The 24,019-nt window shown below is 45.5% G+C and overlaps 1 protein-coding gene across 1 annotated transcript in view; it reads left to right on the top strand.

Moving 5' to 3' along the window:
• The window catches only part of mdga2a (MAM domain containing glycosylphosphatidylinositol anchor 2a), a 589,650-nt gene that overhangs the window by 313,722 nt on the left and 251,909 nt on the right, over positions 1-24,019 (top strand). Inside the window, exon 9 of the mRNA XM_078233125.1 lies at positions 22,640-22,909. Coding sequence (XP_078089251.1) covers positions 22,640-22,909 — 270 coding nt within the window. The remainder of the gene's footprint in view (positions 1-22,639; positions 22,910-24,019) is intronic.

Genomic DNA, 24,019 nt, shown 5'->3' on the forward strand with positions numbered 1-24,019 from the left:
GGATGTAAGTGTACAGGCACACAGATCACTGAAAGTGGCAATGCAGGTGGAGAAGGTAGTCAAGAAGGCATATGGCATGCTTGCCTTCATTGGCCAGGGCATTGAGTTTAAAAATTGGCAAGTCATGTTGCGGTTTTATAGAACCTTAGTTAGGCCGCACTTGGAATATAGTGTTCAATTCTGGTCGTCACACTACCAGAAGGATGTGGAGGCTTTGGAGAGGGCACAGAAAAGATTTACCAGGATGTTGCCTGGTATGGAGGGTATTAACTGTGAGGAGAGGTTGGAGAAACTTGGTTTGTTCTCACTGGAACAACGGAGGTTGAGGGGTGACCTGATAGAAGTCTACAAGATTATGAGGGACATGGGCAAAGTGGATAGTCAGAAGCTTTTTCCCAGGGTGGAAGGGTGAATTACTAGAGGGCACAGGTTTAAGGTGCGAGGGGCAAGGTTTAAAGGAAATGTACGAGGAGGTTTTGTACACAGAGGATGGTGGGTGCCTGGATCTCGCTGCCGGGGGAGGTAGTGGAGGCAGATTCGATAGTGACTTTTAAGGGGTGTCTTGACAAATACATGAATAGGATGGGAATAGAGGGATACGGTCCCCGGAAGGGTAGTGGGTTTTAGTTCAGCCGGGCAGCATGGTCGGTGCAGGGTTGGAGGGCCGGAAGGCCTGTTCCTGTGCTGTAATTTTCCCTGTTCTTTGTTCAAACAAAACTTTAGACAACAAAAAGCCCTTTCTATAGATTCTATAGACGAATGCGCACGTGATACTGGAAAAGAATCCCAACCTCTCAGCCTTGTATCTCCCAGCAGTCCTTTGGATACACTCAGAACACTTGAAGTCAGAACAGCTTTCCAGAACACCAGGGAGGGAGACTCTCTGGACAAGCTAGCATCAGTAGGTGTTCTACTTCAGGAAGGCAAGAAGCTTTGCTTTCAGCTAACCAGCAGAATTTCCAAGAAACCCAGAGAGAAAGAGAAACACTTCTTTTCAGCTCGATGTCCCTTCTAAAACTAAACTGCAGCCACCCAGAAAATGAAACCTTAAACTCCCTCGGAAGGAAAAAAAAACTGTCCAAAACACATGACCTTCTTCCTAATAATGCAGGGTCATAAAACATCCCAGAGGAAAAATAAACACCCCCATTTAAACCATTGAAGGAGCAATAAAATGGCCTGGCAGCAATGAAACCAAAACAGCTTCTAGCTGCAGAGAACATGATTTTAAAAAAACATTTCTTAAAGGTACACACGTCACAAGTTACAGTGAAAATCCCAGAGTCACCACACCCCGGCGCCTGTTCGGATACACTGTGGCAGAAGTTAGCAAGGCCAATGCACCTAACCAGCATGCCTTTCGGACTGTGGGAGGAAACCGGAGCACTCGAAGGAAACTCACGCAGGCACGGGGAAAACATGCAGAATCAGCACAGGAAGTGGCCCAAGCCGGGAATCGAACCTGGGTCCCTGGCGCTGTGAAACAGCAGTGCTAACCGCTGTGACAAAATATGTGAGTTTGGGGCGAGGGACAATGGAGACGACGGGAAAGGTTGGCTCGCTAGAGGGGATGAAGGTGGGACGTAGCAGAGCAGCTGAACAGATGGTTCCACTCTTAGTGATAAAAATGCAGTGCAGTAAAGCCCGACCGTGAAGCCTTCCAGAAACATGGGAACATAATTCCCCGCATGGCACAATGCTTTCACTCAACTGTTATTGGAAATCACTGACACCAAAAAAATATGTTTTTTATGTTGCACAGAGGAGTGTGGAGCACATTATTCAGTGCCTCGATTCCACCCACTGATGACTGCTCAGATGTATTTAAGCAGCAATTCATGTTTTTGCCTTTGCCTGAGTGAGTGACTTTGCGCAACAATGTATTATTGTAATCTGCTGCGACACAGAAGCAAGCATTTTGACAAATGAAATCGAGTTTCTGACTGTGTGACCTTGATAAAGGTGCAATAAGTAATTAGCTTCGCGTTGCACAGTTCCACCTTAGAAATCGAACAGTGGCAGCGGTGCCCATTAGAGAGACAGCTCTAACAGCCTGATGAGTACGGGAGAAATGACATGAAATAGGCCTCTGCGCACGAGGAAAAGCTTTGTGAGCAAGCGGTGCTTGGTGTGGGCTTGATGTGATTTGAACGCTAATGTTGAATGATTGGGTGGGTAGTGAATACAATGAAGGGGCTTTCAGAATGGGCCAGGCGGATAAGGAAGCGTCTCAGCATTGCTGAAAAAACCCAGAAATAAACTTGTGGTATCAGGCAGCATTTCCTTGGCTCTCAGTCACCTTGGCAGTGGACACGCGAGCAGGAGAATGTGTTTCAAAGGGAAGGTACTGTCAAAAAGGTGGTAATGGTGTGACAGTAATGTTTCAGAAAGTGATATAATGCGTGTTTGAACTTTTATTGCGTTCTCCAGAATATTTTTGACAGCGAATCAGATTATCTTCCATGAAAGGGTTAACAGGCTTACTCTGAAACAGAGGGGATGATTTTCCAGCCTCACCACGCCTGGCGCGGATTGTGCTGATCCTGGAAAATAGCGGGCGGGCCTCAAAATCGCTTTTGCCTCTGGCGCCAAACAGCAAACAGTCCCGGCAACTTTCTAATGGCACAAACCGGATCACATCTAAGCTAATTAACATAATTAAAGTTGCATTTAAATATGCTTACCCTGTTCTAATCCGGATTTGTCCAGTTCCTGGGGCCTTCCAACCCTTGGAAGCCCGCGCGAATCGCTGCTCCACCAGCGGAGACCTGTCTTGATAGTCAAGTCGGGCGGGACTCAGAGGCCATTGAAGCCCCCAGGTGGTTGGGGACATGGCTGGGCAGTGCCCATTGGACAGTGTCCATCTGGAAGGGCACACCTGGCACCTAGCAGTTCACACCGGCACTGCCAGTGTGCCGGGGCAGTGCCAAGGGGGTGGGTCTGAGTGGGGACAATGATGGGTGGGGGCTATGCAGGGAGGTCATGCAGGGGGTTCGTGAAGGGGGGTTCATGCAGAGGTGGCACATGCAAGGGTAGCATGTTGGGGGTCATGAAGGGGGCCCCATTGGGAGGGCCCCATGCCCAAGTGTCGGCAATCCATGACAAGGAGGCGTTGGGGAAACTTGTTGTTGATGGTGGGGCAGGGTGCTGATATCCCTGTGGGGAGAGCAAGGGACCCCCAGTGCACTGAGTGATCAGGGTGCCCTTCCAAAATGGCATCCGATCGCTTTGCAGCCAGGATCACCAGTGTGTTTAGGCCCTGTTGCCCGCCCCCCCAGAACCAGCACACATCTCACCACTCTCCCTAAAAATGATTAAGTGTGGGATGATTGTAGCCCGGACTGGACTATCGTGGTGTTATATTATGAAACTCACGGCAGGATCTTTTGGCTGCACTCACCCTAAAACCCAAAAATCCCACCCGAGGCCAACATACCTTTGCATGTTCCACTCCCATCCGCTACAATTTCTGTGGCAGGCGGGACAGGAAAATCCCCCCCTATTTTTTTTTTGGGGGGGAGGGGTAAATCATGGCCAATATCTTCAGAAATATACTGTCCCTGGTGCTATGAGGCAGCAGTGCTAACCACTGTGCCACCGTGCCGTCCTAACATATTACCAGCAGGCGCATGAGGCACAAGTGTTGTTATTTCTTGAGCGTGGATCAAATGCGACTGGGGGATCAGTCCTGTGGGTAAGTTCGTGTTTGTCTAGTGGTCAGCGACAAGATGATGGATACATTCCTCACACGTTCTCATCTCCCCGAACTGTCAGTGGGTTAATAAACGATCTGGTTGTGCAGTGAATCACAATGGAGCAAATATGTTGCATCTGCTGCCATTCAGCCAGATCCTTGGAATATTGCGTGAGTAACCATTACTCTTTTGAAGACTTTCTGTGTGAAACCTTTCCTTTCACTTTCCCCCCACCTCCCCCCGCAATTTTGTCAGTGATTTACAGTTATTGGTAAATGAGCGGGGTGACAGGTTCAGGCAATAGATTGCTAATGGTTTGGATAGAGCCTGTTGTGATGTTAATTTGCTTCAGTGACTGCATACATCTCTTTTTATAAAACACAATTAGTCAATTTGTCAGATCTAGAGGAACGGTTAATTTTGAAAGAGTTGCTGTGGACTATTTTTATTGTTGATCGGCCCAAGCATTGTCAGCTGTTAAACTCCTAAATTCCCACTTTGGCAATCAGCACGTGACGGCCCTTGCTGTATTTTTTAAATGGCGGCATGATGGCACAGTGGTTAGCACTGCTGCCTCACAGTGTCATGGTCCCAGGTTCAATTCCAGCCTCGGGTCACTGTCTGCATGGAGTTTGCACACTCTCCCTGTGTCTGCGTGTGTTTCCTCCGGGTGCTCCGGTTCCCTCCCACACTCCAAAGATGTGCGGGTTAGGTTGATTGGCCATGCTAAGTTGACCCTAGTGTCAGGGGTATCAGCAGAGTAAATGTGTGGGGTTGCGGGATTAGGGCCTGGGTGGGATTGTGGTCGGTACAGACTCGATGGGCCGAATGGCCTCCTTCTGCACTGGAGAGATTCTATGTGAAAAGTGAGAAAAGCAGTAACTCGGATCACTCGTCCCTTCCCTTCCATTTTATCGCACAAACCTTGGCACTGATAACCTAACACCAACATTTCCAAGTCTTGTCAGAATCTGTTCCATCGCGCATGTGTCCCAGATTTGTCAGTCGCTCTGAGGATGCTCAGACCCATATGTAGATATCTCCAGGACTGCTCTGGCTATCAAAACAAAAAGCTAAAGCGATACTAGGTTTTCTGGTGAAGTGATATAGAAAATAACAGCCAGGATGTAATGCTGAATTTATTTTGAACCTTAATAAGACCACAGTTGGAGTACTGTGTGGGGAAAGGTGCTTCTGAGATCCGTACTTACTGAGGTAATAGAGAGGGTTGCAGTGCAGATTTACTAGGGTCGTGGCACAGTGGTTAGCACTGCTGTCTCACTGCGTCAGGGACCCAGATTCGATTCCCAGCTTGGGTGACTGTCTGTCTGGAGTCTGCCTGTTCTCCCCGTGTCTGCGTGGGTTTTCTCCGGGTGCTCTGGTTTCCTCCCACAGTCCAAAAGATGTGCTGGTTAGGTACATTGGCCAAGCTAAATTCTCCTTCAGTGTACCCGAACAAGTGCCTCAGTGTGGTGACTAGGGGATTTTCATAGTAACTTCATTGCAGAGTTAATGTAAGCCTACTTGTGACACGAATAAATAAACTTAAAACTTTAAACTTTCAGATGCTACCATGCCTGGGAACAACAGATACAATGAAAGCCTTGAAGAATTGTTTTGATAGAGGTATTCAAAATGATGATAATACAGAATCGATAGAAACAAGCTGTTAAGCCACGGTTGAAGAGTCTAGGATAAGGCATATAGCAATAAGATTTATGAAAGGGCAATTGCATTTGACATTTTTGTTTCTACAGGTAAGAGGATGTGGTGTCTTTGGACTTTCAAAAGCATTTGATAAGAAACCAGACAAGACATCAACAGTTTATTGCACAAAACTAGTGGTTATGGGATTGGGGGAATGTATTGGAATGGATTGAGCATTGATTAGTGAACAGAAAACAGGCTGTAAATAGTGGGCATAATATGACTGCTTGTAAGCAGGTTAAGTACCAACATGTTGGGATGAATATCTTGTTTTCATGAAGCAATTTCCATGTAATGCGAAGATGGAATAAACACTACCAAGGATTGGACAGGTGTACATCTTCCTGGATTCCCACAACCTTACTCCCTCTAAAATAATGGGTATCATAAGCTCAAACCTCCATGTTTTCCATTATTTCACCTGTCTACGAGAATGTTGGCCAGAGATTGATGCACCATCTAACCTCCCTGTTAGAATTTTGGAGTTCAGGCGGATAGAAACTATACTCTACCCTCCAATGGAAGTTGCTTGCCTTCGAAAAGAACTCAAACAGGGACTTAGAAGGGCAAAAAGGGGTCACGAAATGTCCTTGGCAGACAGCATTAAGGAGAATCCTAAGGCATTTTATACATACATTAGGAACAATAGGTTGTTAGGGAAAGAATCGGACCTCTCAGGGACAAAGGAGGGGAATTATGCTTAGAACCAAAGGAAGTAGGTGAGATCCTAAACGAATACTTTGCATCAGTATTCACAAAGGAGAGGGACATGTTGACTGGTAGTGTCTCAGAGAGATGTGTTGACCCGTTAGAAAAAATCTCAATTACAAGGGAGGAAGTGTTAGGTTTTTTAGGAAACATTAAGACAGACAAATCCCCAGGGCCAGATGGCATCTATCCTAGCTCCTCAGGGAGGCGAGAGATGCAATTGCTGGGCCTCTAACAGAAATCTTTGTCTCTTCACTGGACACAGGTGAGGTCCCAGAGGATTGGAGGATAGCAAATATGGTCCCGCTATTTAAGAAGAGTAGCAAGGATAACCCGGGTAATTATAGGCCGGTGAGCTTGACGTCCGTGGTAGGGAAGTCATTGGAGAAGATTCTTAGAGATAGGATATATGCGCATTTAGAACTGAATAATCTCATTAGCAATAGACAGCATGGTTTTGTCCGAGGGAGGTCATGCCTCACAAATTTGGTTGAGTTTTATGAGGAGGTGACAAAAACGATTGACGAGGGAAGGGCCGTGGATGTCGTCTATATGGATTTTAGTAAAGCATTTGACAAGGTCCCTCATGGTAGGCTGGTGCAAAAGGTTAAATCTCACAGGATAAAAGGTGAGCTAGCTAGATGGGTGGAGAACTGGCTTCGCCATAGAAGACAGAGGGTGGCAGTGGAGGGGTCTTTTTCCGGTTGGAGTTCTGTAACTAGTGGTGTTCCGCAGGGCTCTGTACTGGGACCTCTGCTGTTTGTGATATATATAAATGATTTGGAGGAAGATGTAACTGGTGTGATCAGTAAGTTTGCGGACGACACGAAGATTGCTGGAGTTGCGGATAGTGATGAACATTGTCAGAGAATACAGCAGGATACAGATAGGCTGGAACATTGGGCGGAGAAATGGCAGATGGAATTTAATCCAGATAAATGCGAAGTGATGCATTTCGGTAGATCTAATGTAAGGGGGAGCTATACAATAAATGGCAGAACCATCAGGAGTATAGACAAACAGAGGGACTTGGGTGTACAAGTCCACAGATCCTTAAAGGTGGCAGCACAGGTGGAGAGGGTGGTGAAGAAGGCATATGGCATGCTTGCCTTTATTGGACGGGGCATAGAATATAAAAGTTGGCATATGATGTTGCGGCTGTATAGAACGATGGTTAGGCCACATTTGGAATATTGCATCCAGTTCTGGTCGCCACACTACCAGAAGGACGTGGAGGCTTTGGAGAGAGTACAGAGAAGGTTTACCAGGATCTTGCCTGGTATGGAGGGTCTTAGCCATGAGGAGAGATTGGGTAAACTGGGGTTGTTCTCCCTGGAAAGACGGAGGATGAGGGGCGACCTAATAGAGATGTATAAAATTATAAAGGGCATAGATAGGGTGAACAGTGGGAAGCTTTTTCCCAGGTCGAAGGTGACGAACACAAGGGGTCACGGGTTCAAGGTGAGGGAGGCAAGGTTCAACACAGATGTCAGGGGGACGTATTTTACACAGAGGGTGGTGGGGGCCTGGAATGCACTGCCAAGCAAGGTGGTTGAGGCGGACACGCTGGGATCGTTTAAGACTTATCCAGATAACCACATAAACAGACTGGGAATAGAGGGATACAAAAGAATGGTCGAGTGGGTACATGAGCGGCGCAGGCTTGGAGGGCCAAAGGGCCTGTTCCTGTGCTGTATTGTTCTTTGTTCTTTGTTCTTTAGTCACTATTAGACCAATGGAGTTGCTTGCTCTCATTTGCACTAGTGACCACCCAATAGCCGCCGGATAACTAATAGATTTGAGAGGAGTGGACAACATGGTGTGTTTGAAGATTGTCATTTCACTTACGATCGAATCCATTCAGACCAATGTGATAATAGGAACATAGGAATTAGGAGCAGAGTGGGCAATTACAGCACTTCGAGCCTGCTCCGCCATTCAATCAGATTATGGCTGATTTCCCCCTGGTCTCAAATCCACCTCCTCACCTATTCTCCATATCCCTCTTTCCCTTTTTTAAATTAGAAATATGTCTATCACCCTCTTGAAACCATTCGACGATTCAGACTCCACTGTGCAATGGGGCAGCGAGTTCCACAAATTCCTTCTGCGAGAAGTACTTCCTCCTCATCTCAGTTTTAAATTTACGGCCTCTCAGCCTGTCTCCATAATCTCTTGTTCTCGATTGCCCCATAAGAGGAAACATTTGGTCCACATTAACTTTATCAATATCTTTTTAAATTTACCCTACTTCGATCCTTCAGGGAGTATAAGCCCAACCGTTCAATCTCCCCTCATGCGTCAACCTTTTCTCTCTTTGCTACTAGAAGTGCGCTGTGCGCCCAATGGGCTTGGGCAGTCTCAACCCTAGGGCTCCTACTGGCATGACAACAGTCTTTGTGGTTACTTATTGGCAACCTGTAGTGGGGCTTACAAAGATCGTTGCGATGAGAAGTGGAAGAATGATGTGTCGACAGGGCTGAAATTTGCATTGAGCAGCTGACCATTGCATTCAATCCAGGAAGGCGTAGAGATCGGAACAATCACTTAACAGAGTGGCATTGTCAAAAGTATAGATCTAATTGATCTTTTAAATGTACTTGGTTCTAAGAGATACAAAATGTATAGCTATTGGCGAGGAAAGAAAAGATAGAAAGGAAGAATTGCATCTGACACTGGCTTTTGTGCATCTCTTTGCAGCATTGCCCTTTCAAATGAATAACACAGAGTTTGTAGAATCCCTACAATGCAGAAGGAGGCCGTTCAGCCCATCGAGCCCACATTGACAACAATCCCACCCAGGCCCTATCCCCGTAACCCCATGTATTTACTCTGCTAATCCCCCTGACACTAAAGGACAATTTACCATAGCCAATCAACCTAACCCACACATCTTTGGAGTGTGGGAGGAAACCAGAGCACCCAGAGGAAACATTCCCCCTGAATGTACAGACTCCCCACAGGCAGTGACCCGAGGTCGGAATTGAACCCAGGTCCCCTGGCGCTGTGAGGCAGCAGTGCTAACCACTGTGCCAACGTGCCATCCTTGCTCCCTTGTGCTGTGAGGTACATAGAAGTCAAATTTTCAGTATATCCTGGAGTGGGAATAGTTGTAATTTTAAATGAATAGTTAATTCGGGGAGAATTAAGATCCTGCGATAGGAATGGCAGGAGTGAGATGTGTGCCCATCAGTGGTAGCAGGCCCTTCCTGTGTTTAGTTGCATGCTGTGGAGACGCCGGCGTTGGACTGGGGTAAATACAGTAAGAGTTTTAACAACACCAGGTTAAAGTCCAACAGGTTTATTTGGTAGCAAATGTTATTTGCTAGCAAATGGCATTTGCTACCAAAGAAACCTGTTGGACATTAACCTGGTGTTGTTAAAACTCTTACTTTAGTTACATGCCCAGCACACTGTGAGGCTGATTGGCCAATGCTAAATTGGGTGAGCTGCCCACAGCTTCCAATGACAGACACATCCTGTCCATTAAATCACACATAAAACTGATTCCATTGGCAGATAATCTTTGCTCTGACCCCCATGTAAAGTTGATGTTTATTCTATGAACAATTGACTGCTCAGCCGATCGATATTTAATTCAAAGCATGCGTGGGGGTTGGGGGGGAGGGGGGGGGGGCGGAAAGGGGGGAGGAAATGAAAATCTGCGAAATTACAATTAAAGGTTGGTGAAGGTGGACAGAGTTCCACAAATCATTCAAATTTGTGCTTACGTTTTTACTCAGAACCTCGCAACCGTAGAATAAACAGAATATCTAACCTTGGTGATGAGGTCAAGGCCTTCTTTCACTTGTGCGAAAGAGTTTCATAACTTATCCGGGCCTGCAGTGCATTTGAGTGATGTTTCTTTCACACGATCGAGAGTACTGCTATAATTTACAATAACTGGAAAGCTGTTCTTTATTTCCCAGCTCCATAAAGTCATCTTCTCGCTGCTGAGGCAAATAGAGATCAACTAATGCAATTTTCCCGAATCAAGTAAAGGGATGGCAAATCTATATTTTTTAATTATATATTTAAATAGAAGCACCAGGGACATTATAAATAGAATCATACAAGCCCGACTGTGCAGAAGGAGGCCATTTGGCCCATCTAGCCTGCGCCAACAACAATGCCACCCACGCCCTATCCCCGTAACTCCATGCATTTACCTAGCTAATCCCTCTGACACTAAGAGGCAATTTAGCATGGCCAATCCACCTAACCTGCACATCTTTGGACTGTGGGAGGAAACTGGAGTACCCGGTGGAAACCCACGCAGAGACGGGGAGAACATGCAAACTCCACACGGACAGTCGCCTGAGGCCGGAATTGAACCCGGGTCTCTGGCACTGTGAGGCAGCAGTACTAACCACAATGATACCACTACAGATCATCCTTCTCCTCACCCTCACATCAGAATTTACTGTTGAACTGGAGTTTTCTACTGGAATACATCCGCGGTCTTTTCTCTCAATCCTTTTACATTTACCTTTGCAAAAACTTTCTGCCCAGCTACCTTTGAGTGATTTCCCTTCTCAATAATTACTTTTATGAAACATTTCATTTCCTAATTCTATGTTGAATGAAAGAAAACTCATTTCATTAAATCTTCTAATTACAATATTGGGGTTTGCAGGCACCTCAGCCAATTTAAACAATGGAGGAAACTTTGACCCTACTCCCACCGCCACCCCTAGATTCTTGGAGAATAAATTCCAAGGTTGAGTTAGGAAGCTTCTTGCCTCGGCAAACCTGCTCCCTTTAAAATAAAACATCCACCTGCTGCATTTCCGTTCCGTGGCTTGTACTGGATCAAAGATATATAATCCTTTAATAGCCTCTTAACAGAGTCAATCAAAATGTATAACAACCTCCTGATGAAATAAGTGATTCTGTAGCTTTTGAAACTCATCTGGTATAACAAAACATGGGGTATACTGAAAGGAGTCTACTGAAACTGAATTAAAGAGCTTTTATGAGCTACACCAAATGTCCTGTCAATCAAAGAGGGTGGCTGTTTGTCTTTCTCTAAGTAAAAGCTACTGAATGTTTTATTTTCAATTCAGAAGGGTTCAGGGTATTTAAATAATTTCAGATATTAGAAATTCAAAGTTGTGTTCTTTTTCAGTTTTTAATAGGAAGATGATGGTTTGTGCCCTCTGGGAGATTTGCTGATCCTTAGTTTCCATTAATTTTCCAGCTAGTGTGTGCTAGGTAGACTTGCTTAAATGAATGAATAACTTTTTTCATAGTTCCTAAAACCAAGACAATGTTCCCATAAAATTCTCTTGGGGGTGTGAGGTTAGCTGGCAAGGCCAGCATTTATTACCCATCCTTAATTGCCCTCGAGAAAGTGGTGGTGAGCTGTCTTCTTGGACTTCTGCAGCCCACATGGTGCGTATACACTCATAGTCCTGTCAGAAACAAAGTTCCGAGAGACTGTAGAAGAACAGCAAGCAGTTCAAAATTAGGATGGTGAGTGGCTTGGAGGCCAACCTGAAGGTGGCAGTGTTTTTATGCACATAATGCCATTGGTCTTCTCAATAATAGAGGTTGCAGTTTTAGGGGATTATGTCAAAGAAGCCTCTGTGAGTTTCTGCAGCTCATCTTGGTACATATTGCTGTGAGCTGGTAGTGGAGGAAGCAGATGTTTAAGTTGGTGGATAGAGTTGCCTTTAATAGTATTCTGTGAGTTGGATATTCCTAGACTGTTCCTGCTTTTCCTCAGTGCTTCATAAAAATAACACATCAGATTTGGTTGGATCACACTTTGGTTTTCATACATGCATGTGCTTCCACATAGAGACACACAGGCCGGAATTCTCCAGTCCTTCACACCAACTGGATCCTCTGGTCCCACTGGGAGCGTACCCCGCCTGTGGGTTTCCCACCAGCATAGGGTGGCATCAATGGGAATTCCCATTGACAGCAACAGGACCAGAGAATCCCACTGCTGGCAAACGATTGGGCACCTCCCGCTGGCGGGAAACATGCAGCTGGGAGGCACGGGTGGCACAGTGGTTAGCACTGCTGCCTCACAGCGCCAGGAACCTGGGTTCGATTCCCGGCTTGGGTTACTGTCTGTGTGGAGTTTGCACATTCTCCCCGTGTCTGTGCGGGTTTCCTCTGGATGCTCTGGTTTCCTCCCACAGTCCGAAAGACGTGCTGGTTAGGTGCATTGGCCATGCTAAATTCTCCATCAGTGTACCCGAACAGGCGCTGGAGTGTGGCGACAAGGGGATTTTCACAGTAACTTCATTGTAGCGTTAATGTCAGCCGACTTGTGGCAATAATACATAAACTTTTAAACTTCATATTATTTTTGGTTTCTTCACACATGTTGAGCTGCTTTGGACTTTTGTCAATTTTAATGGATCTAGTGTTTCAAGTCAAGCCTGTAGGTCAAACTGGAGGCAGCCAATCTGGGGAAACGCTCTGCAGTTGCAAACAATCAAGTGAAAAAATGAATATTAGATGCTCAAGGATGATTACAATGTGATGATCTCATCAAGAGGTTCAGAGGATATGATGAATGGCATGCGCAAAGATTAAGCAGAAACACTAAACATTTAAACCTTGAGATGAGATCCCAATCAATGGCAAAATGAGGTTTCAGCTTCCAAATCTTTCAGATAATGAGCTGAAAGCCTCCAGAATAAGGCTACAACCTTGCAATCGTTTCCATGTATTTAGAAACATAGAAACCCTACAGTACAGAAAGAGGCCATTCGGCCCATCGAGTCTGCACCGACCACAATCCCACCTAGGCCCTACCCCCATATCCCTACATATTTTACCCACTAATCCCTCTAACCTACACATCTCAGGACACTAAGGGCAATTTTTACCACGGCCAATCAACCTAACCCGCACATCTTTGGGCTGTGGGAGGAAACCGGAGCACCCGGAGGAAACCCACGCAGACACGAGGAGAATGTGCAAACTCCACACAGACAGTGACCCAAGCCGGGAATCGAACCCAGTTCCCTGGAGCTGTGAAGCAGCAGTGCTAACCACTGTGCTACCGTGCCGCCCATATTTGGTTTTCTTTTCTTAATATGTCGTTGGGTTGGCGACGGGCGATTATTTCATTTTGTTATGCTTCATGTTTTTGTGGCCATCAGCTAAGACTCAGTATGAATTGACCTGCAAGGACTTCCTCGCTGAAGGATTGCTACCTGGCATATGCATAGCACGTGAATTCGATGTTAATCTGTGGTTTGGTGCTGAGGAATTACACAATTGTTGTTAGTAGATTAATATTTATTAATATTAATATTCCATTAATAGATCACAGTTCGGAGCACCGATGATAACAAACGGTGAATCATCCAACATGGGGTTTGCCCAGGCCAAGTAACAATGGGCCAAATGCAAATTCTAAGCAATGGGAAAATTGACGACCACAAAAAGTAATTGGGGCAGAAATTTACTGTCAGAAAATGGATGCAACAGTGACGAATTTAGCGGACCAATGCGCTGCTTTCAATGTGTGTGGTATCAGATCACTGCTAAATAAGTCACTGCTCTTTGCTTTAGTTGGCCTGACAACTGCCTGAAACGAGGCAGAATTTTAGGATTGAGATGAGGGCTTTGCACCCATTTCAGGGCTGGTTTGTTAAAACAACCTTTCTCCAAATGCACGTCAGCTCCAAATAGTTTTTTTTTAGGAACCACCATAGTCCATTGAGCAATCATTATCATAGAATCATCGCAGAATCCTTACAGTGTAGAATGAGGCCATGAGGCCCATTGAACCTGCACTGACAATGATCCCACCCTATCCCCATAACCTTACATATTTACCCTATTAATCTCCCTGGCACTAAGGGGCAATTGTGCGTGACCAATCGTGGCCAACCATTGGACCACGACAAAAGAAGAGGAAGATAAGCTGTTAATTCATACCTCAAAATGGATCCAGGATAAGCAGGTGTTCTTACTGCCTTCACAACAATATTGCCGATCCAAGTTCACCCCTTCACGATGGCTTCCCCTTTCTCCAGGATTTACCTGAGCACTCCGACCCATTCCTGAGCCTGCCAAAATACATTAGCCATTGACTGGTGAGCAACATCAATTGATACTTGCAGTTTGCTGATCAAAAATTTATCAGGTGCAAGGACCAATATTAGAGGGCCCTCTATACCTACTGCGTCCTGATTGCAGCATGCCGTCCAATTCATGCCAAGAAAGTAGTGCTAACGAGTGTTGACCCATGGGCGGCACGGTGGCACAGTGGTTAGCACTGCTGCCTCACAGCGCCAGGGACCCTAGTTCAATTCCGGCCTCGGGTCACTGTCTGTGCTGAGTTTGCGCGTTCTCCCTGTGTCTGCGCGGGTTTCCTCCGGGTGCTCCGGTTTCCTCCCACAGTCCAAAGATGGATAGCGGACCAATGCACTGCCTTCAATGTGTGTGGTATCGGATCACTGCTAAATAAGTCACAGCCCTTTGGTTTAATTGGCCTGACAACCACCTGAAAAGAGGCAGAATTTCAGGATTGAAATGAGGGCTTTGCACCCATTTCAAGGCTAGTTTGTTAAAACAATCATTCTCCAAAAGCACGTCAACTCCTGATAGGGTTAGGTTGATTGGCCATTCTAAATTGACCCTAGTGTCAGGGAGATTAGTAGGGTAAATATGTGGCGTGGGATTGTGGTCCGTGCAGACTTGATGGGCTGAATGGCCTCCTTCTGCACTGCAGGGATTCTATGTGGCTATACAGTTCCAAAGTTAGATTGGTCCCTGTGACTCCATGTTGTAACTTGACCACTGCTCACATGGTAAGCAGGCAAGGATCTGAAAGTAGCAGCTCAGTGTTTTAATATCTTATTCCTCCTGCATGTTCGTACCGTGGGGTCAGACTTTTGGTTTACTTTGCACAGGTCTGCATTGTTTTGTAAAATATAAGAGGTGCCAGATGGACTCTTTTGTGTGAAATTTGCACTAACCAAAGTTTAGAATGTGCACAAGGTGACCAACTCTTGTGAGATACAATTAGTGACACTTTGACCTTGGGATTGGGGGTGGGGAGCGCTGGTGACTGTAATTGTGGGGTCACAGGGTCAGGGGGGACTTAGCATGTTTTACAATTTTAACAAATTATTTGTGATGTCTGTAATCTGTTGCAACGTTTTATTTAAAGATGAACATATGCAAACAACTTTAAGCAGCTATGGGTTTAAAATTCCTTGCGCTGCACTTTGATTCAAACCTGCCATCTTCAGGTTTGGTTGTTTTCTGGGGGGCTCCATTGCCACCTTACTGTTGATGTCAGGTGCACAGTGAAGGTGTTGTAAATAACAAAGAGACATAGAGAGCTGCAAGATGAGGCTCCAAGCCGTCTCTCAGCTGACTAATCAAAGCCTAGGAAATGTGGGACAAAATGCTCTCACGTGAAGCAAAAATACAGGATGCAGGACAATAAGCAAAATTCTGTCAAAAGACAATCTGGCTGGTCAGGATACATTTTTGTTCTTCATTAAAGAGAAAGTTCTATCTATACCTTCCATTGTCACACATCTCTCCTTTAAATGCCTTTGCAAGACCTGCTTTTTCAATTTAAGATTTATTTATTAGAGTCACAAGTAGGCTTACATTAACACTGCAATGAAGTTACTGTGAAAATCCCCGAGTCGCCACACTCCGGCGCCCGTTCGGGTACACTGAGGGGGAATTTAGCATGGCCAATGCACCTAACCAGCACGTCTTTCGGACTGTGGGAGGAAAGTGGAGCACCCGGAGGAAACTCACGCAGACACGGGGAGAACATGCAGACACCACACAGACAGTGGCCCAAGCCGGAAATCAAATCCGGGTCCCTGGTGCTATGATGCAACAGCGCTCACCACTGTGCTATTGTGCCCCTCAATTGTGAATTGCCATCAGATTTACCATTCCTTATTGCTTTCTCAATCTCACATTACTTTGACTTTAGATAGTTCCATGCATTTATCACCAAGGGAGTGCTACATTGTCAGAAGCTTTGTCTGGATGAGATGTTAGACATTGTCTGCTCTCTCAAATGGACGTAAAAGAATTATGACTCTATTTTGAAAAAGAGAAGGGAGTTATCCTTGGTGTCCTGGCTAATATTTACTCCACAATCAACATCACGAAACAAATTATCACATTGTTTATTGTGGGAGCTTGCCATGGGCAAATTGGGAAAATTGGCTGCCATGTTTCCTACATCACAAGAGTCATCACACTTCAAGGGTAACTTAATTGGCTATAACTCTCCTCCTAACTCCCCAGAGCCTATCCACCATTTACAAGGCACAAGTCAGGAGTGTGATGGAATACTCCCCATTTGCCTGGATGGGTGCAACTCCAACAACACTCAAGGAGCTTGACACCATCGAGGACAAAGCAGCCCGCTTGATTGGCACCACATCTACAAACATTCAATCCCTCCACCACCGACGCTCAGTAGCTGCAGTGTGTACTATCTACAAGATGCACTGCAGCAACTCACCAAAGATCCTTAGACAGCACCTTCTAAACCCACAACCGCTTCTATTTAGAAGGACAAGGACAGCAGATAAAGGGGAACATCACCACCTGCAAGTTCCCCTCCAAGCCACTCACCATCCTGACTTGGAAATATATCGCCGTTCCTTTGCAGTCAGTGGGTCAAAATCCTGGAATTCCCTCCCTAGCGTCATTGTGGGTCAACCCACAGAACATGGACTGCAGCGATTCAAGAAGGCAGCTCACCACCACCTTCTCAAGGGCAACTAGGGATGGGCAATAAATGCTGGCCTAGCCAGCGACGCCCATGTCCCACGAATGAATAAAAAAAATAAAGCATTTTGAGATGTCCTGATTTTTTGGAAGGCATGATATAAACACAAATCCTTTTTCATCTTTGTAATCGGCTTCAGGCCATTTTATTATGAAGCATATCACATAAGTGTCAATTGTTTTGTTGTCAGTCTCCTCACAGCTGACAGAAGAGAGAATTGCAAAGCTATTAGCATGACTGACTTCAAATCTAGCTCTCAGACGAAAGAAAACAAATTCATGTAGTTATGTCATGTGGAGAGTGGAGCAGCTGGGGTTGCTGTCAGAGCAGAGTAAGTTAAGCAGAGATTTACTTTAAAGTTTGAAGTTTCTTTATTAGCGTCACAAGCATGCTTACATTAACACTGCATTGAAGTTACTGTGAAAATCCCCCAGTCGCCACACTCTGGAGCCTTTTCGGGTACACTGAGGGAGAATTTAGCATGGCCAATGTGCCTAACCAGCGCGTCTTTCAGACTGTGGAGGGAACCAGAGCACCCGGAGGAAGCCCACACAGACTCCCATGAGTAGGATGTGCAGACTCCGCACAGACAGTGACCCAAGCTGGGAATGGAACCCAGGTCCTTGGCGCTGTGAGGCAGCAGTGCTAACCACTGTGCCACCATGCCGCCCCCAGCGATTTAATAAAGATATTCAAAATTATGAGGGGATTTGATAGAGTCAATGATGTTACGATTCCAGTTGGTGTTAATACTGGATAAGTCAGATCACAGAGTGATAGGTCCTTTTTCTTTGGCAACCATGGAGCTTAGTTACTGAACAAATTCACTGGAGTCTGCTGGTGAACTTTTATTTATGAAAACAAGAAAAGTGATCATTATTACACCAGATTAAAAGGTGGAAAGATCTCAAGGAGGCAATTCAAATTCCCACTATTCCTTTACCCAGTTTGTTTATATCATGCATGGGATGTGGGCTTCAGTAGCTGGGCCTGCATTTCCCTTGAAAGGCCATTTAAGGGTCAATTATAGTATTGTTCATCTGTGGGGCTAGACCAGGTAAGAATGTCAGTTTTCCTCTTCCAGCAGTAAACTTGATGGGTGTTGAGACTTTTAGCTCCAGATTGCATTTTCCATTAAGTTCAAATTTCACTATTTGCCAGTGGTGGGATTCGAACCTGGGCCCCAACAGTATTAGTGTGGGTCTCTGGATTACTAGTCAGGTGACAATACCACTATGCCATCTACCTCCCCAGAAGTTCGATCTTTATAGACACAAAAACTAGTGAAGAGTTACCACATTTCTGAACACACTGGGTGAAAGATTTGGGAGGAAATAAGGAGAAAGCTCTTTACACATCAAGTTATTTTCTTGAATGCAATACCTGAATGAGTGATGGAAACAGATTAAATCATAACTCTCAAAAGAGAATTGAATTTATTCTTGAAAAGAAGAGACCTGCGGTGCTAATTGGACAGAACAGGGGATGAAAGTAACTCAATCACTTTTAAAGAGTTGGCAGACTCAATGGGCAGTATTTACCAGAGGCAAAAAGAATCTTGCACACCGCTGAAGAGCTGGCAAGAGTCCAGCATTAGTTCTTGGGTAGGCCTGCCACATTAAATGCCAATCAAGCAGTAAACAGGGCAGGAGTAGGCCTACACTAGAATCAAGTACCATGGGAGCAGAGGTCCCGCCTACTGAGAGCTGCTATCTAATCAGATACCAACAGTTCTTCCTTGTTTGATAGTGCCACTGGGAGGGCAGTGGCTGGGGCTGGTAATGTACCCACCGGAGACCTGGTTCGTCAAGATGCCAAGGTACAGGCAAGTGATGGAGGAAGGGTGGTCACAGGTGGGAATTATGGGAGAAGGGAGGGTTACCGTTGAGGGAACGGGTTAGCTCTTAGTGTACTCCTCCCCCTTTTCCAGATGCTGGGTCCGTCAATCACACACGATGTGTCTGAACAAGGGACCCCCATTCTTCCCCCAGAAGCCCACAAGCAGCCCTGTCACTGGACGAATATCAGCAGCAATGGGATGAAACTCTGAAGTAACATTAGTTGCCCAGTTAAAGATGTCAATTGGTGGCAGGGCAGAAAGGCTCCACCAGCCTTCCATAGGCTTAAATAGGCAGGAGGTAGAAAGGTGGCCAGGTCTCCATACTCTCATCACCAATGGGTTGAGGTACGGAGATATCCTGACTGTTGGGAACTAGCAAAAATACATTGTAAAATCTTCAGAAGGGGAGAATTAAAATGTTCTGGGCTGCTTGCCTCTTTCAATATTTGAATGAAGAGACTCCAGTTCTCCACAAATTGTGACCCATTCGCATGATAGCTTTCGGTAAATACAAACGATATTGATATTACTGTTGTTAAGTGAAGGAATAGAAATTTTCTGGCACCGTTAAAGAAATGTCTCCTCAAAGATAGTTTCGGATTGAGAAAAATATCAGACAGTATAGCCGGAACTCTACCACCTCGCCCGCCATGGAATCGGAGTGGGTGAGGGTCCGACAACAGAAATCTCCATTAACCTCAGGCAGAAATTTCCGGGTCTCGCCTGAGCAAGGCTGTAAAATCCCATCCAAGTTGATGTGGAGAAATTGAACAATTTTGTGGTGGCCATGTTCAAAATTGGGAACAAATGTTTTTGAATTTCCATTTTCTATATTGTAGCCAAGCTCATCATGAATTCCAATGAAAGAGCCTACAACGATCAACTACAAGCAAAGTTGAGTTGGGACATCATGGTCGGCACAGGCTTGGCGGGTCGAAGGGCCTGTTCCTGTGCTGTAATTTTCTTTGTTCTTTGTGTAGCATTTCTGGGAGTGTGCAATTGTTCAACCCTGCCATAATGGGCAAGATTCTCCGGTCTCCCAGCTGCGCGTTTCCCGCCAGCGGGAGGTGGCGCATTGTTTGCTTAGCGGCGGGATTCTCTGGTCCCGCCACTGTCAATGGGAATTCCCATTGATGGCACCCACGCCGACGGGAAACCCGCAGGCAGGGGTGCGCTACCAGCGAGAATAGTGAATCCCACCGGTGTGAACGGCCAGAGAATTCCGGCCCAGATGTTTCACGTTAATGCCATTATCGTTAATGTATGACCATTTTATTTTGATCTCAAAAAGAATGATCAGAAATTGTGTTGTCTGTCCGTGGGAGCAGTTATTTTTCAAAATTCAATTGAAGAAATATAAACAAACAACTTATTGTGTTTGCACCTATCAATAATCTGACTACCTTGAAATGCTTGTGACCTTTTCCTCAGACACAAAGTCACTTAACTGTTTACATACAATATATTCAATACAGCTTTTTATTTCAAAAGAACACTGCAGTCAGCATCAACTGTGAATTATTTACACCGCTGAAGGGAAAGATTAATTCCAATGACATGACTACAATTTATTATTTATTCTTCTATTATGTCCCATAACAGAACAATAATATATTAATATTGTTTTACAACAGATTTATGTTTGTAATAATATTAATTTTAAAATCTTGAAGTCACTTAGTCCAATCCACTCTATCTTGTTGAAGAGCTGATAGCATGTGTTTGTTCACTGGGATTGTTAAGGACTCAGGCAACAATGTCCTCTGTGCTGGAATGGTGTGCTTTGCAATTAATTTTTACATAGAAATCCCTTCTTTCATGCTTTTGATTTGTATTCAAAGCCTGCACAAAAAGAAAATAGGCTGAATCAAGGCTCGGTTTTTATTAGAGGCATCAAAATTGACCCACAACGTGCTGGAGCAGATGTGATCCATTTTTCAGTTCTAACAAATGACCATTTACAACAAAGTATGGGCGGCACAGTGGTTACCACTGCTGCTTCACAACGCCAAGGACCCGGGTTCAATTCCTTGTGTCACTGTCTGTGTGGAGTCTGCACGTTCTCCCCGGGTCTGCATGGGTTTCCTCCGGGTGCTCCAGTTTCCTCCCACACTCCAAAGATGTGCGAGTCAGGTTGATTGGCCATGCTAAATTGACCCTAGTAATAGGGGGATTAGCAGGGTAACTGTGTGGGTTTATGGGAATAGGGCCTGGATGGGATTGTGGTCAGTGCACCAATGGGCAAATGGCCTCCTTCTGCACTGTAGGGATTCTATGAAAATCTGTTTGCCAATGCGACTAAGTTGCTGGCAGCCTCACCTCTGAATCAGAAGATTGTGAGTTCAAGCCCCACCCCAGGACTGGAGTACAAAATCTCGTCTGAAGGAGTGCTGCATTGTCAGAGGCACTGTTGTTCCAGTGAGACATTAAACTGAGGCCTACTTCTTGTCCACTAGGGTAATGCAAAGGATGCCATAGACTATTTTAACAAAGAGCAAGGACTTCTCCTGATATTCGGACAGCATTTCCCCTTTCATCACCATAATCAAAAACAGATGATCTGGTCATCGGTTTGGTGTTTTGAGACTTGGTTTGGGTTACGATCCAGGCAGCTAAACTTTCATTGAGCTCAAGTTTATGTTGGATGGGAGGCCAACCAGGAGAGAATTACTAAAGTCTGGAGGTAATAATGGCATAGGACTGTTCTCTTTGAAGGAAAGGGATTTGAAATGAGATTTGATAGAGGTATTCAAAATCAGGGGGGGGTCTGCAAAGAGTCGATGGAGAAAAAAATGTTCTTGTTGGGAAAACCGCAAACAAGAGGGCTTTAAACTAAACAAAGGGGGGGGTGTGTTGGGCGGGGGGTGAGGGGGGAGGCGGGTGGAGGGATCAAGTTGGGGTAGATGTAGCAGAAAATCAAGGCATAAATTCAAGGCAGGAGACCATAATCATAATAATGAAATGGGAAATGAGGATCATTGAATATGAATGACCGAAAAATAAACAGAGAGAGACCTTAAATTAAATAGGATGTAGACTGGGGGGAAGATGCTAGCATAGTGTTAATCTCACTGGACTCATAATCCAGAGGCCCAGGCTATTTCTCGGATCCCTGGTGCTGTGAAGCAACAGTGCTAACCACTGTCCCACCGGTCATGGGACGGTTCGGTGAAACACCATTTCCGTGAAGCTAACGCTGAAATCAGTGCAAATTTCCTAAAAAGCTAAAAATGTGGCAATTTGCATTTCTTGCGGTATCTCTACCTCAACACAACTTCCTGGCCAATTTACACGGTAATGTCAGCATGCCTCGTTCAGATGCCATGATTACTTTCAGCAAATTCTGGCCTGATATCTCGGTGGTGCAGTGGTTAGCACTGCTGTCTCACAGCACCAGGGATCCTGGTTCGATTCCCGGCTTGGGTCACCACTGTCTGTGTGGAGTCTGAACATTCTCCTCGTATCTGCGTGGGTTTCCTCCGGGTGCTCCGGTTTCTTCCCACAGTCCGAAAGACGTGCTGGTTAGGTGCATTGGCCATGCTAAATTCTCCCTCAGTGTACCCAAACAGGCGCCGGAGTGTGGAGATTAAGGGATTTTCACAGTAACTTCATTGCAGTGTTAATGTTAGCCTACTTGTGACAATAATAAATCAAAATAAAAAAAAGTAAGATATCTCTAAAATATATTGAGACATTACTAATAGGTGTGAGAAGGTGCTACAAAGCTGTTTCTTTACTTTCAAGTTCATTGCTTGATCTACAAAATTTACTTTTTGCAAATCTTAATTATGGTTGATAGGCTCCATTAGTTACTTCACTGCTTTTGAAAATGAAAAACATAAACGATACCAAGTTTTGTGCCAATCTTTTGTTTAGCATTAAGAAAATTTATCAGGAAACGAACACTGATGTTGATGTTAGTGTGTTTTTTCCATTTTGCAGACCCACCGAGTGTGGAACCTACATTTCTGGAGATTCGTCAGGGTCAAGGCAGGAGCATTACCATGACATGCAGAGTGTTGAAAGCTTACCCAACCCGCGTGCTAACCTTTGAATGGAAGCTGGGCAATAAGATTTTACTGACGGGACGATTTGAGTCACAGGATTACACGCAGATCAGAGTGGACAATCTTTCCAAGGACAGCTATGGAGTTTACAACTGCAGCATAATAAATGAGGCTGGTGCTGGCACATGTAGTTTCCTTGTGACAGGTACCCATTCCAAGTGTCATTAATATGATATTTTTTATATTGTGAACTGCATTATATTCCTCTACTGTCTTGATTTAGCAGTGCAAAATTTATTCTCTTCCTGCTTTTGTCTGAATCGCCTGACAGAATCATTCCGTATTGTATTTACCACAGTGACCTCAGTCTTCAGTTGAAAAGGACTGGACGTTATGTTCCCACAGCAGTGGGTTTGAAGGCAAGGCAGGTGGGGGAAAGTAGAATCTGCCGGATTGCTGGTACGGCAGCGCAGTGATTAGCACTGCTGCCTCAGAGTGTCAGGGACCCGGGTTTGACTCTGCCTTGGGTCACTGTCTGTGTGGAGTTTGCACGTTCCCCCTGTGTCTGTGTGGGTTTCCTCCGGGTGCTCCGGTTTCCTCAACATTCCAGAGATGTGCGGGTTAGGATGATTGACCATGCTAAATTGCCCCTTAGTGTCAGGGGAGGCTAAGAGGTTAAATATATGGGGTTATGGGGATAGGACCTGGGTTGTTGTCAGTGCAGGCTCGATGGATCAAATGGCCTCCTTCTGCACTGTAGATTCTATGGACAGAATCCTCCCACCCTGCCTGCCACTGCAATTGCAGTGGGTGGGCTGCGGACAATGTGAAAGCCCATTGACAGCCGTGCGGGAAGTTCTGGCTTTTAGACCAGCGCGGCCTGAGAATTCCACCCTATGTTTCTATGACCTTCCCACCACCGACCTATCATCCCCTACCTGTCTGAATGTTTCAATGGGGAGGGTGGTGAGCATCGGGCAGCCCATCTGCCCTTGGGCATATTGAAGCCTTTTAAGTGACCAATTAATGCCCACTTGAGGTCATCATCCTGCTACCGCCAGTATTTTACCTGCAGTGGACAGATTGGAAGCCATGTTGGTGTTGGACAAGGTTCAGAAGGAGCCTCCTTTGCGAACACCCTGGCCCATTGAAAGGAACCCACCTCCGGTAATTCATCCACCACCAACCCCCCCTCCTTCCCCCCACACTTAGAACCTGCCTCCCCTCCTCTTTAACTCGGTTCCCCCAACTCCTTCCTCCCTCAACCCCCTTGCTGGAACACCCAATTTCAGACTTACCTGGGCTCCTCAGTATG

Source organism: Mustelus asterias, chromosome 18 (genome assembly GCF_964213995.1).
Source record: "Mustelus asterias chromosome 18, sMusAst1.hap1.1, whole genome shotgun sequence".
NCBI classification, from domain to species: Eukaryota; Metazoa; Chordata; class Chondrichthyes; order Carcharhiniformes; family Triakidae; genus Mustelus; species Mustelus asterias.